The 13,472-nt window shown below is 39.5% G+C and overlaps 1 protein-coding gene across 2 annotated transcripts in view; it reads right to left on the reverse strand.

Moving 5' to 3' along the window:
• Window positions 1-614: 614 nt before the first annotated feature.
• VPS35L (VPS35 endosomal protein sorting factor like) overlaps window positions 615-13,472 on the reverse strand; it is a 41,866-nt gene continuing 29,008 nt past the window's right edge. The window contains exons 27-31 of one of the 2 annotated variants that reach the window (XM_084216639.1): window positions 7,844-7,983; window positions 6,055-6,220; window positions 4,164-4,282; window positions 1,669-1,815; window positions 615-1,310 (exon numbers count right to left, since the gene is read on the reverse strand). In XM_084216639.1, coding sequence (XP_084072765.1) covers window positions 1,212-1,310; window positions 1,669-1,815; window positions 4,164-4,282; window positions 6,055-6,220; window positions 7,844-7,983 — 671 coding nt within the window. In that variant the 3' untranslated portion in view covers window positions 615-1,211. Of the gene's footprint in view, window positions 1,311-1,668; window positions 1,816-4,163; window positions 4,283-6,054; window positions 6,221-7,843; window positions 7,984-13,472 lie in introns of those variants that run through there. The other variant, XM_084216640.1, reaches the window with a different exon arrangement.

The following is a 13,472-nucleotide window of genomic DNA, read 5'->3' on the forward strand; positions in this document are numbered from 1 at the left end:
CCTCCAGCAGAAAACACACTTAACAGCACTTGGTTCTGATGCATTTTGGGCAACTCTTGAGAGGAAGTGAAACTTATGCTGAGACTCCATCCTAAGGGGCTGCCATGAATCCACTCCTGTCTCTGGGAAGAGGGAGATGCTCTTCCTGCAGGGTCTAAACTTCTTGGAGAAAACCTCCTCCTTTTAAAGTTCATTTAAACCACCACTACCTCAACATGAGGCTGATTTGCATCAGTGCTCTCAGCGTTCAGCACCAGTTCCACCAGCCCTTCTAAGTTTTGGCTCTTGTTCTACTAAAATTCAGGTAATTGAGGTTCTGTTTTCTCTTCTGGTTTGAAACAAATGCTGAATTTGAGCCCTCAGCTACCTGCCTGGCAAGGAGAAAAAAAACCACTAAGCAAAAGTAGCAATAGATACAAGATCTCAACATGGTTCCTCACCTTGGGGCAGAAGGGGTGAGAGTGAAATTTCATTAGAAATAATAACAGTACATGGAACTAAATTCCAGAAGGGTAAGGTGATAGATTTGTATGCACAAAGAAACTCCCCCAGAACACACAGATGAACTGCAAATTGTTTTATTCAGTGATAGGTACTTTGCAAATATAGAGGACTTTGCATAATTTCCATTTTCCTTTGCAACACTTAAGGATTCCTTCCATTTTACAAAACACCGCTGGACTAAAATGAAAACATAAACATGTCTGTGTAAATGTATTGTAGAAATCAGGGCAGTAACACCTCAGCCATTGTTCTCTGCCACTGGAACCAGCCAGGCAAATGCTGGCAGCATCCCAAAGCAGAGAGATAACTTAGTCTGTTCTATTGAAATGCTGCTTTCTGCAGAGAAAAATGAGACTTCCACAAGAGGGATGAAGTTTTGAGGCTGTGAGCTCATTTCTACAGATTATCTTCCTTTTTTGTTAGAATTACAACAGATTAGATCTCAAAAGGCTTCTGCAACCATAGAGGTTCAAGATTACTGAATGTAAATCAGCATTTAAAATAACAATGCTATGGTAAAACTGGATACAGAAACTCAGGGTAAATTATTGCACTCAGAACAGTTTTACCTTTGCTGTGCCCAAGTAAATGGGTCTCACTAAGGAAGTAACAATACACTGAACTCCTGCAGTGAGAGTGTGGATCGGTGATTTCTGGCCTTGCCTCCATGCTCCCTTGTGCAGGTGACTCCCTGGAAGAGGGACCCATCAGGTCCTGGACTGCAGAGGAAGCCGGAGGGCCAAGTCTGTGAAATGACTCATTTCAGGTTGTTTGCTCTTCCTCTTGATGTATTCCAGGGTTTTCACCTAGAATTTAAAAGAAAAGTATTTGGAGATTTTCAGTGTCTCAGCATTTCTCTTAAAGCTAGTGTTCTGTACTGAATAAAAGAAGAACAACCAACACTTTCAGGTTCCTTCATGCTTGTCGTACTATTAAAATTCTAGAAAGATACAGACCACTTGAAATAAGAGAAGCTGCTTGTTCAATAAGAAGCATTTAGAAAAATAACTTGTTGGGGTTTTAAGATAATTTGATTTTTTTTAAGGTAGTAGCTTGTAAAGAGATGAGGTTTATTCAGATCAAGAAAATATTGCCTTTTCCCAAATAAAGATTGGAAAAGATATTAAATAAAACCTCTCTGCATTTTCTGTCTCCTTCCCTTACCATAGTCTTGGTGTCAGCAAAGCCATGCTTCTGAGCAAGGTTCCAGAGATTGACTGAAAGCTGGTTCAGTCTGTTGTTTCGTAGGTCCCCATGAGCCAGAATGGTGTTAAAGAAATAGAGAGCCAGCTGGCTCTGCCTCTTCAGGGTCTAGGATGAAAACAAAAATATTCCCATGTTACTGTACACTCATGCCAAAATACCCAGCTTAACCTCAGCAGCCTCTCTGAACCCTCAGAAGTTCAAAGGGCACTCCTTTTGTGACACACAGCAAGAGTTACAGACATCAGAATACAGTCAGAGTTTTCATACTCCATTCAAAATGCAGCAAACAGCACTGGCTGTAAATCAACATAACCTGCTGTAAATAAAATAATTACTCAGGACTCCTACATCTCAACCCCCTTTGGCACAGCACAGTATGTAGGTCTGACATATTTACAACTCCAGGCTCCCTACAACTGCATGGAAATCACCCTCCCACCTTGCACTTAGAGCACCCTAGCTGTAAACTTACAGAGAGACCACTGTCATCATTCTAAATTAATGCAATTTCAGGCTTTTTCCCCCCCCAGTCTATTCCACTTTTATTTATTTATTTAACCAAAGATGTTCTTTCCCTGCTATTATTTAAGGTGATAACTGAAACTCTGCTGATATGAACATATTTGCACCATATTTGTAGCTACTTCACCTAAAATTGCTGAGGAGGGACCTCAAGGAGTATAAGAGCAATTCCCCCCCAAACACAAAGCAGAGAGGATTCACTGCTACATGTTCTCTTGACCAGAAACAGCTTGAACTTTACAGAACTGTCCAGAACTAAAAATTTCCATTCCAGCACTGTCACACAAATGAAGCATTCTCTAACACTGTGAAAAGACCACGCTGTGTTAACAATAAGATGCATTGTCCTCTTCCAAGTTGCCATTTTGGTGAAAGGGTTTTATTGTGAGAAAAATTTATTTTCCTTTATAGCTTTTAGAGGAAATGAACCAATAAAAACACAAAATCATTAGAGCCTTGTTCATTTCAATGAGCAGCCAAGAAGATGAATAATAAAAGGTCACCAACACTGAAGCAATCCAAATACCACAGTGATTTTATGACCAGCTTTACTTTAGCACAATTAAAGATCTCTGACAATATTCTCATCACTTCTATTTCCTCAGCAACAACAGCTTCCTCAAACAACTATTCATTCTCACAAAGCAATTTTTATCTAAATCTCTCAATGACTTTCACTCAACAAAGCAAAACAAATGGTCCCTCTTTGTAAATCAGGCTGGACAGAGGAGCAAATCCAAGGCTGCAGAGGCAAAGGCAGGCCAAGCACCTGTATCTGTGCTGCTTAGCCTTAAATCCAGTTTTCTGTGCAACTAACACAGGGTCTCCCTGCTCAAAGCATGTTTGAAAGGAGAAAACAAACAAAAAAAGGCCTTTCAGAAACCATGGATTTCAAGCACTACAAACATTCCTACCCACAAATTCCATACAGGAGTCAGATGCAAAAAAAATCCCTAATATACAACCCACATTCCTGAAAACTGTTTAAATTTCCTTCCAAGACCTGGAACACTGGACATTCTTAGCTGTTCTAGAATGGTTGTTTCTGCTGCTACTGGTCTGAAAAAGAACTGCTGTTCCCTGAGGTGATGTGTACAACGATGTAGAGGATTTGAGCAATGGATATTTTCATCTTACATCTCTGCCATTGCTCAAGGAAGGACAAACAGGATAGCAAAAGCAGAGAAAAGGCTAAACTTAGCACAGTGTCCTCCCAATATGTATCACTTAACACATTCTGTATTGGCAAACACTCTGGGCTACTGTGCAAATGGCCCATCTAAAAAATTCCATCCAATCAATCACAGCCTGCCCTCCCATTCCAGGCCAGCAGCCACAGGATTTCTATCAATAGAAGCCATCCAGTAAGGGCTGACTGGGAAGCTGTCCATTCTCAGAAACAGGTACATTAACAGAACACTGAGTTCTCATTATTTCAGCAAACATCAGTCACCTGCCTCTCACATACAATCCATTAAGCTAGATTTGATCCCTCAGAGCCTCTGAATTCCAATCAAGAAATCCAATAAGCTGCCTAGAGTTTTCTTTATTTTATATGGAACAAACATACTAAAGTCAAAGTAAAGACAAAACAACTCTTTCCTCCCTCTGTACCTCTCTCCTGACATCATCTCAGTGCCTGGGATCTGACACTTTTATAATTATAGGTGGCTTTCATTGTATCTTCCCCAGTAATAAACTAACTGAATTCTCACTTTGCTCTTTACAGAACTGGACATCATCAGGTGTCTCCACCACAAGCCTGCCTATGTGATGGTCTCACTTTCTAAACAAGCAAAAATACCCAATTTCCTTTTGTTAGGAGGTTCCTGAAGCTTTTGAAAAGACCAAGTCCTGGTCAAAGGTGGTCTGTTTCTTCAACTCCAAATTACTTTTGGTTTTGTATTGACTCAAGCTGAGTAAGAACATACCTCCTCCTTTCCCAGGGTTTTCAGGTGATCCAGGATCTGTGACACCACTGTCTCACTCAGTTTATTAATTTCAGCCAGGAACTTGGGGTCTCCACCATAGAGAGTATCATTGGAATCAACTGCAGAGATGAATTCAAGCTTAGGTCTGGCTAAATATACATTTATTTGCTATTGGAAACATCATATTTTGATAGAAGACCATATTTGGAAGTCATAAAATGACCCTCCTCCATGAAACACACACAGAACTGGTTTTTAAGTGCCTACCACTTGGCTGCCTACTGTGTCCTTTTGGTTTTAAGAGCAACTCTCAAACACTGAGAAGAATCTTTTAGCTTAAAGCCAGTCCTGTATTCCTGGATGCAGCCAGGCTCACAAATAGCTCCTAGACTCAGTGTTAAGCAACATATCATGCCAATTTTCAGGTTTTCCACAGAGACAGACTCCCTGCTTCCATCACTTCAGAAGAGCATGGCCATCATCTACAATGGCAGCAGCACTGGACCAAATAATTTGTGTTTTATTTAGTAAAAACAACCAGATTTTCAAAAGAAACTGCCTTTTTTTTCGCCCTTAAAATAAACCCATGATTACCTCAAAGTGATGGATAGAAATTCAAGAAGTGTATTTTTAGTTTCAAAGACCTTAAAGGATTCTTAGGAGGGAGAGAGCTCAAGTTTTTACAGCTTATATAATTGTGATTTTAAACATGTCTTTTGCCCTAATTTATTTATGTCCTATTAAGAAGTAGGGAAAAATAAATTTTTAGGTTGAAATATATTCTAGGTAAATCAGAAAGCACAAAAGATGAAAGATAACTCCCTGTTTCCAAGCAAACTTCATTTCAATAAGCTAAGGTACAAGGTCTACCTGGAAAAAACTCCTATTGCCCTACTACAGGGGCAAAATTACTAATTTATATTACCATGCTTCTCTCCATTAAAATCTAATTAATTTATATTTCTGATCTTGGGATTATGCAGCTATTTTGGTCATACAGAAAATGGAGTGAAAGAAAAAGCTAAAGCACACTTCCTTACAGAATTTGAACAGCAGATTTACTACAGAGTAGCACTTCCACTGACAGCTATTTTCTGTGCTGCTAACTGCAAGAGGTGTTTGTCATGGCTGGTAAATCTGACAGACTATTCACCAGAACTGCAGAACACCTTCCAGCCTTCCCCTGTGTGAAAGTCTGTGCAACAAAGAAAAAGTCAAACCATCTTGGCCTCTCTGACTCATTAGTCTTCAGGATGTTTTAAAGGATTTTTATTTCTTACTCTACCTTAATTTAGTAATCTATAATCAGAAGGCAAATATTCAAATTTTAGAGCATATATCGAAATATTCCAAAAATTATTACAAAAAAAGATGACAGCTATTTTTCAAAATGTAAAATATTTAGAATTTTCTAGCTATTCTGAATATTTTTGTAAGCTACTGCGATTTCCAGAACTGAAAGCCTGCCTTCAAAGCAGCAAATACATCTTCCAAATAATGAAGACTAGGCTTTACATTCTGAAAACTGGAGTTGTTAATAAATGTGGATGAAACACCAATGATGAGTAAAAATTGATGCTTTTCACTTAAATAAAACCCTTCATATGCATAATCTTTACTTGAAAAGTTCACATGTATAAGCATTTACACCAACACCACCAGAAGCAAATTAAGTAACCCACTCTGCACAGATTTACTTTAAAGAACAGACTGCACCTGTTCAGAAGCCAACTCCTGGATTATTCTAAGTTACAATACCTGGAACTGGACAGAAAAATAATCCATCCTGTGAGACTGATTACCACTGGTGTGTCTTCATTAACTGGTGATAAGACAATACTACAAAAGCCCTGGTGTAATGCAGGGAGCCAGAGCCCCTCTTAGGTATTACCTTTATCTACATGGTAGATAAATGCTTCTTGAGTCATTGCAGACAGCAGATGCAAAACATTGGTATAAATCCTGACTTTGTCATCACTGTTATCCTCCCAGGTGTAATCCTGGATCACATTCAGTAATCCTCGCACAAGGAACAACACTCCTTGTTCTGGATGGTCCTACAGAGGAGAAAAAAGATAGGTCAAAATGAACACCACAAGCCCAGAACAAAAATAGGATTATTTGCAGTCATTCAGTGGTGGAGAGTCACAGTTTGAGCCCTATAAAAGCAGAACTACAATATAATTAAAGCTGACAGCTACTATTCTTAAGTGTGCTTCCTGCAAGTCCTTTGAATTTTTTTTTCTAGTTTCCATCTAAAATGCCCATTTGACCCATAAGCAGAACAGGATCCAGGCAGCCTCCACAGACAAACTTTGAAATGCTTTGTTTTGTACTCATGGGGGAGCAGTACAAAATTAATTGTCAGCTTCTTAACGGCTAAGCCTCTAAAATTAAACACTGGGTAGATTTCATTATTAAAATGGTATCAGTAAGCTCTAGTGTATTACTCATATAATTATGAGTTTCAGAAGAACTCCTACACTGGGAAGTCTGTTACAGACAATCAACAATCTTTTCACATGAAATGAAAAGAAAGACTCAGCTTTACATAAGCTGGGAGTTTTTACAAGCAGCTTTAATACTGCACCGGGCTAATTCCAGCTGGCAGTTGGAGCAGTGGCACCAAGACCCACAGGACAAATCACAGTCCACTGGGGACACTTCCTTTTGATCTTCTGTAAATAGGGAACAGAGTTAGGGAAGCTAATTTCTGAATGCTGGAGTCTTGTTGCAAGTTATTTTTCATTAGTGAACCTGAGAGGTTGTTTCACTCCCTTCTTCCATCCCCTGCTACTGACCCCAGTCACTGCACAGCCTTCCCTCCAGCCTGACTCCTGCAGTCAGTGACACAGTGACATCCCAGGGGCAGCTTCCCCTTCTCTCCACGTGTCTGAACAGGGGACACCCCTGCCACTGCAACTGGGGGAATGCACAGCTCTGACAGCAAGGATGGGAACAGCACCACACTGAGCGCTGCTTCACCAAACAGGCAAAGGAAAAAGGAAGGGGAAAACCATAAGGGAGCTTTCAGTGAGGAGGAAAAACCCACTCTCTCCAAGAACAAATGAATATACAAGTAATTTACAATTTCCCCTCGTTTTTTCGATATAACTGAAAATATTGGAGAGAAAATGACATCTCTCTCTAAATTTGACAGTTAAAAACTGGAAGGGTGTAGAATGGTAGTACTTTGTGAAATATTCACCAGAAGAGGAAGGTTATAGCAAAACCCATCTTCTAATTATTGTTTTCATTCCAATGATTAGGCAACCTATACCAAAGTAACTGAAACTAATAGAAACTAGAACTCTCTATTTTTCCCCTCCTCATGTATTAGTGTGTTTTGAATACTTACCTAATAAACCAGTAAATGATGTTTACACAATTAAATGATGGTGAGATTTTACTCTACCCCAAATTCACTTCTAGGGACAGGTGTTGCTGAGAGTGGCAGGGCTGTACCTCCACTTCCACACAATTGTTCTGTCTCCCCATTTTGCATTTGAGTGAGTGATTTTGCAGAACAGTTCATCTTGTCACAGAAAACTAATCCCTGCATTTCCCACTCCAGAAGCCCGGTCTAATCAAAATTTTTAATCAGGAAAGTCAAAAGAGTCTATACTAACCTCAAAATAGTCTGTACTAACCTGTGTGCTATTCATACACACTCCACTTACCGGGACAACTAATAATGTGGAAAAGAAATTACACAGGAATTCCAGGAGGAAGGCATCAGAAGGTCGCATCTTTCCATCTACACTGATCATTTTTGGCACTTCAGGAACAAGGCTCACTGCAGCTTTGAAAAAAGCATCAGCTACAAAATAAAAATAGGGTTGTTGTTATCTCACTCCAGCTGTGATGGCAGCCATGCCTGTAACCCAATGGTTGCTGTGAATTTGTTTCAAAATTCAAAGAAATTACAGAAAATGAATGTGCTGAACTGCAAAGAAACCCAAGACTCAGCAGTGGTATGACTTGAGAAATCTGTTCATTTGAATGATGCTGTTTCTCCAAAGGAAGTTCCCATATCACTCAAAACTTCTAAAAGTATAACTATTCTCCTTTGCAAAACATGGACACCATCATTCCATATATATTGCATATATAATAAGAAATTAGCACAGGATTCAAAATTGACTTAGCAAAGAAATGCTTATGCCAGGAGAATGGGGAAGCCAAAGTCGGGGGAAGAGGTTCATGCTATCTTGCTCACCAATTCATGCACAAAAGGATGTTAAATTCTAAGGAAGTACCAACAACTTTATATTTCTAATTATTCATAACCCTAAAAGTAAAATATTAATATAGTACTAGAACCTGGGGTATTGCTGGTTACCCAGATAAAAGAATATTTTCCAAGAATCACAATACAGGAATTAGAGCAACCATCCACCATTACAGCCTTGGCAAAATAGCTATTAAGAGGTTTTTCATAACTCTTTATTATGTCTCTAATCTTACAAAAACAGAAATTCCAAACACTAGAACATCTATTCCTCAGTTTATTAATATTCGCAAATTAAAAGCTACAATATTTTCCCTCTTATACTCCTATATATGCTGAGTTCACAAAAAAATTTCTGACAGCAATACTGTTTTGCACTTTTCTTGCCAACATGTCAGAATATCCAAGTATCCACATCCCACTCAAGTTTTTGAGCCATATACTTCAAAGCATCCTTCAGAATTAATATTGTATCTTTATTTTACAGGAACAGAGACCCAGGCCGTGTAATCAGCTTTTATCAAAAGCAAAAGGAGAATTCTTGGTGAAAGCCAAGAGGTGTTACATGGCTGGGATGGAGATACCACTGACAGGCAGGCATGGGCATTTCCAGGAGCACAGCTTGCTCTGGAAAAATTCATTTGAGACTCCAAGCAAATTTGCTAAATATAGTACCAACTGATATCTAATTTAAGCTTATGAGGAATACCAGAGAAACATGTGCTTTGGAAAAACTGTAGTTCTTCTCACTCTTGTTTTTTCAGCACACAAGTGCTCAAGGACTTTTTAGTGCTTAGAACGCAGACCCCTTCCTTCAAACATTGTCCTTCCTTTCATTCTACACATTTGTTTTGAGGCGAAAGAAGGTTTATTTCAAACAACTTATAAGTTTAGACAGCCAACCCAAAGGAAGGCAAGTAATCTTTCTCAGCTTTATTTGAGGAAGGAAGGCAGCAGCAGATGTTCATTTTAGCACAAGTAAATGAATCGCTGTCACTTCCACAGTTGTCTCAGCAGAAAAAAAATAAAAGTGCATGTCCCACATCACCATACAATAAAAACAAGTGACCAGACAGATGAAAAAATGTGCCTTAGAGAATAGTCTGCATACCAAAGTACCCATGTCTGTGCAGGGAATGCTGCTGCCTTCTGAAGTTATTTCATAACAGGCTGAGAATGACCTGTGCAGCAATCAGCATCCACAGTGAAAAAGAGCTGCAAAGTGCCTCACCCTAATTTATTGCCTGCTCTCCCAGCAATCACAGTCCTTCACATTCTCCTCTGAACTTCTGCCACAGTGCAAACCCAAAGCCTCTTATCTTCAATTTGAAACCTGAAATTTGATTCAATCTCCTCTTCCAGCCTCCTGCCGTTGCTGTGAATGGCAGCTGCCTTCTCATGTGGCTGAGCATCTCCAGAGCCAGGAGCTGCCTGGTCCCTGGGGCTGCTGAGAGCAGTGCCCAGCTCCCCCCAGGTGCTGCCACCACCTCCCTGGGCTCCCGTCTGTGTCCTCGCTGTCCCCGGCAGTCACAGCTGCTGTCTGCAGGTGGCTGCTGCCCCCACGGCCACAGGGTCACCTGCAAACCCCACCCTGTGCCTGCCCCAGCACAGTGGGGACACTGAGGCTCCTGCCCCACACTTCTCATCCCTGTGCCTTGCCTTTTCCCCCTGCTTCCCCCATTCAATGCAGAGAGGCAAGCCAGAAAAGCCATCCAGCACAAAGCAGTTGTATTTCACTTTGGTACATCCAGAACTGGCAAAGGAGAATATGTTCATTTTGCAGTAAGCCCTGCCAATCTGTGCTAACCATTTCATGCTGGAACATTAAAAGCACATTCATCCAAGATATATGTGCTTCATAAGAAGCAAAAATAAATGCATACCAATGCAAAGGGTTTTATTACAGACTGCAGAAAATGACCTGTCCTCTAAACATGACCATCCTGGCAGAGAGGTGTCAGAGAATGCATTACATGCTCTGAGTTTGGAGAAAAGGCTCACTGAAAAGGTTGTCACAGACCTGCTGTTTTTTCAAGTATGAAATGAACATCAGTGTTTAATTCCGAGTTACATTAATTATGAGGTTACGCAATGATGGTTTCTCTGTGTCTTTAAAAGTCAATTTTTAAAACTATTACTGTAGAGATGTTTTAAAACAAAACCATGCATTGCTTTTCCTTGCCTCCAAAAGATCTAAGGAACCACTTAAAAAGCACTGAAAACCACAACAATCTTATGTTCTTGATTGAAAAACCAAAAAGAAGATTAAAAAAGGCTTCTTCTGATGAAGGATGCTGTTTTGTTATCTGCCTAAAGTACAACACTGCTTCTTAAATGAACCACTGTTAAAGAGGATAAGGGGAGAGCAGCCTGTGCATTACAACAAATCACCATGATGGAGCCTTCCCCAGCTGCTGTTAATATCTTGTGCACTGCTCCCAATGTAACATACTTCATGCTTCACTACATTCATCCTTTCACAGCAGCTCCTTCATTTTGGTTGACCATAATCCTATAAATCTTTCCCCCAAGCATACATGCTGACCTTCAGGCTACAAAAAACTAACAGTCTTGGATATCCAAGTCAGCACTTCCAGAATTAGCATCCTACAGAAGAAAAGACATGTGAAATTGGTGTTGAATGTTCTGCTATTGACAATATTCACTATGACACAAGTACATGTTTCATTATACCTACACATAACTATATGTACCTCCATATAGCTCTATATATCAGTCCTTCTCTATATATAAAAATTCAGCTTGCATTGTATTTTCTGTATCTCTGATAGCTAATTAAACTGCACAAATACAAGACTTTAAGCAGGCAAAAATAAGGAGGAACAAAGTCAGATGGGAAAACAATTAAACTCCTTAAGGCCACCTTCAAAGAGCAAAAGGGAATGAGTTGAACATACCTACCCAAAGTATTTTTAGTCACAGCTACAATTACACCAGGCTAAGTCCACCCAAAGGACAAAACCAGGAACCATGCACATCTTCTGCATTCCACACCACTTCCCTGTCTTACAGCACTGTCAAACCTCATTTAATACTCTGAAGATTTTGCTTCCACATCCAACAGATGTTGGAAATTTAATGAAGCTTGCACTCCAGTGCAAAAAATTATTGGGAAGCAAGTGTGGGGGTTTTGTTACTCTATTTTTTCTGTTAAATGAATTAATCCATTACTGTTGTGACAACCAAGCATTGCAAACATTTTAATCTCCTTCTTCTCACATTGGTGGGGTCACTGTGAGAGTTTTGCCACATTGTTGAAATGTGGTTTTCCCTGGAGCTACTGCTAATTGTTCTCCATCTTAAAGACCTCTACACATCACTTCCAATCCAGACACAACCAAGAATTCTTTGAAGAAAAAAACTTGAAATTAGAAAATGAATGCACTGCTGCTTGGTGAGCTGGAATGTACTGTGTTAATTCATACTATGAATTAGCTGCAGATAAAAAGAATCAGCAAGATTGTGTTTAAAAGTAATTCAGTTTATAAATACCTAGATTTAAAAAACCCCTTTTAATATTCATCCTTATAGAAATGGCTCTTCAAACAACCAAGCTGAAAGAAGATAAGGAAAAAGGTCCTCATGAGGGTAGATAACTTAATAAAGGGTGGGGTGGATGGGGGAAGGAGCGGGAATGAAAAAATTTTCACAGTGGAGCAAAATAACTACTGCATTCCTTAAGGTTTTGCAGAGACATGTCCTGAGGATGAGCTGGGAGGTGACAATGTCTGCAGACTAGTCTGGAACGTGACTGCAAAGCATCACAGATGGATGTCATGATTCTGAGCAATAAAGCAGCAGATGAACTCTAATATTAGTATGGCATGTGGGGAAAGAAACAGCCCTTGCTATAACTATAGAAAAAGAAGATCTAAATAGGCTATTTACACTCATGAAAGATTTTGGAGGCATTATAGATGGTTTCCTGAAAACTACATCCTAAACAGCTGCTGAAAAGGCAAGGCAATTATAAGAATCACTAGGAGAGTAATGGAAAACTGAGGTGCCATTGTATAATTTAGATTGCTATTGGGCATTTATACCTAGAATAATCTAATCTAGTTCCAATCTTCCCATTTCCAAAAGCACAAAAAGACAAAAAAAGGTGCTAGGGCATGGAACTGTTTCCTTATTAGAAAAAGCAATACTGACAACAATTTCTTCAGGAACTTGCAGACTACATTATCTCATAGACAGCAAGAAGAAAATGAAGCAGGAGTGACTGAATTCTGCTCCAGCAGATCAGCTGCATGCTCTGAGCCACTCACCCAACATTTAACATAAATGAATCCCTAAACCTTGGACTTCCAAGCAGCAGGTCTCTGTGGAACTCACTGCTACATGAAATTACAAAGACCAAAAAGTAAAAATTGATGAAAAACATTAAATTCCCAAGGACTGGTCCATCTATTTTATTAAATACCATGGTCTCGTCCATATACAAGCTTTGTTGAAGGATGCATTAAATCACCTGCACCTGAAAGCCAAAAAGCATCATTCTACATTATTGCTTCCCTAGTAGATGCTACAAGACACTTTTAAAAACAGGTCATGGGCTAGACAGACTTGAAGAACTGACAAACTGATATATAAAGTACTAGTCTGAAAAGCTTACAGAGACAGAGATGTCACCTCTCTCACATCATACAGAAAAGTGATTGGCTGGGATAGAGAGAGGAACAAGAAAAAGCTCAGGGAATGGGAGAAGTCTCCAGCTGTGGAAGTCCCAGGTAAGAGAAGAGGTCACAGTTGTGTCCAAAGGAAGCAACACTTAGCATTGCTAGTAAGGAAAGCAGTATGACATCATGCTTTTCCCAAAGCTCTTTTACTGTCTTCATGGAAAGCAGTATTTAAAAAGACAACAGAGTCAGCATCCACCATTCTCACCAGAGAAACATGAGCCAGAAGTCCTAGTGTCCGTAATTAGGAAAATCTCTTCATGTTCCTATTTCTCTAAATTAATCATCTCAAATTCTCTCTATTTATAGTCTTCAGATCTATAAAGATTTCAGGAGATTAAGAAGAAATACAAAAAACTTATCTAATGGTACTGAGAA

This window comes from Fringilla coelebs (genome assembly GCF_963513975.1).
Source record: "Fringilla coelebs genome assembly, chromosome: 16".
In the NCBI taxonomy this organism is placed as follows: domain Eukaryota; kingdom Metazoa; phylum Chordata; class Aves; order Passeriformes; family Fringillidae; genus Fringilla; species Fringilla coelebs.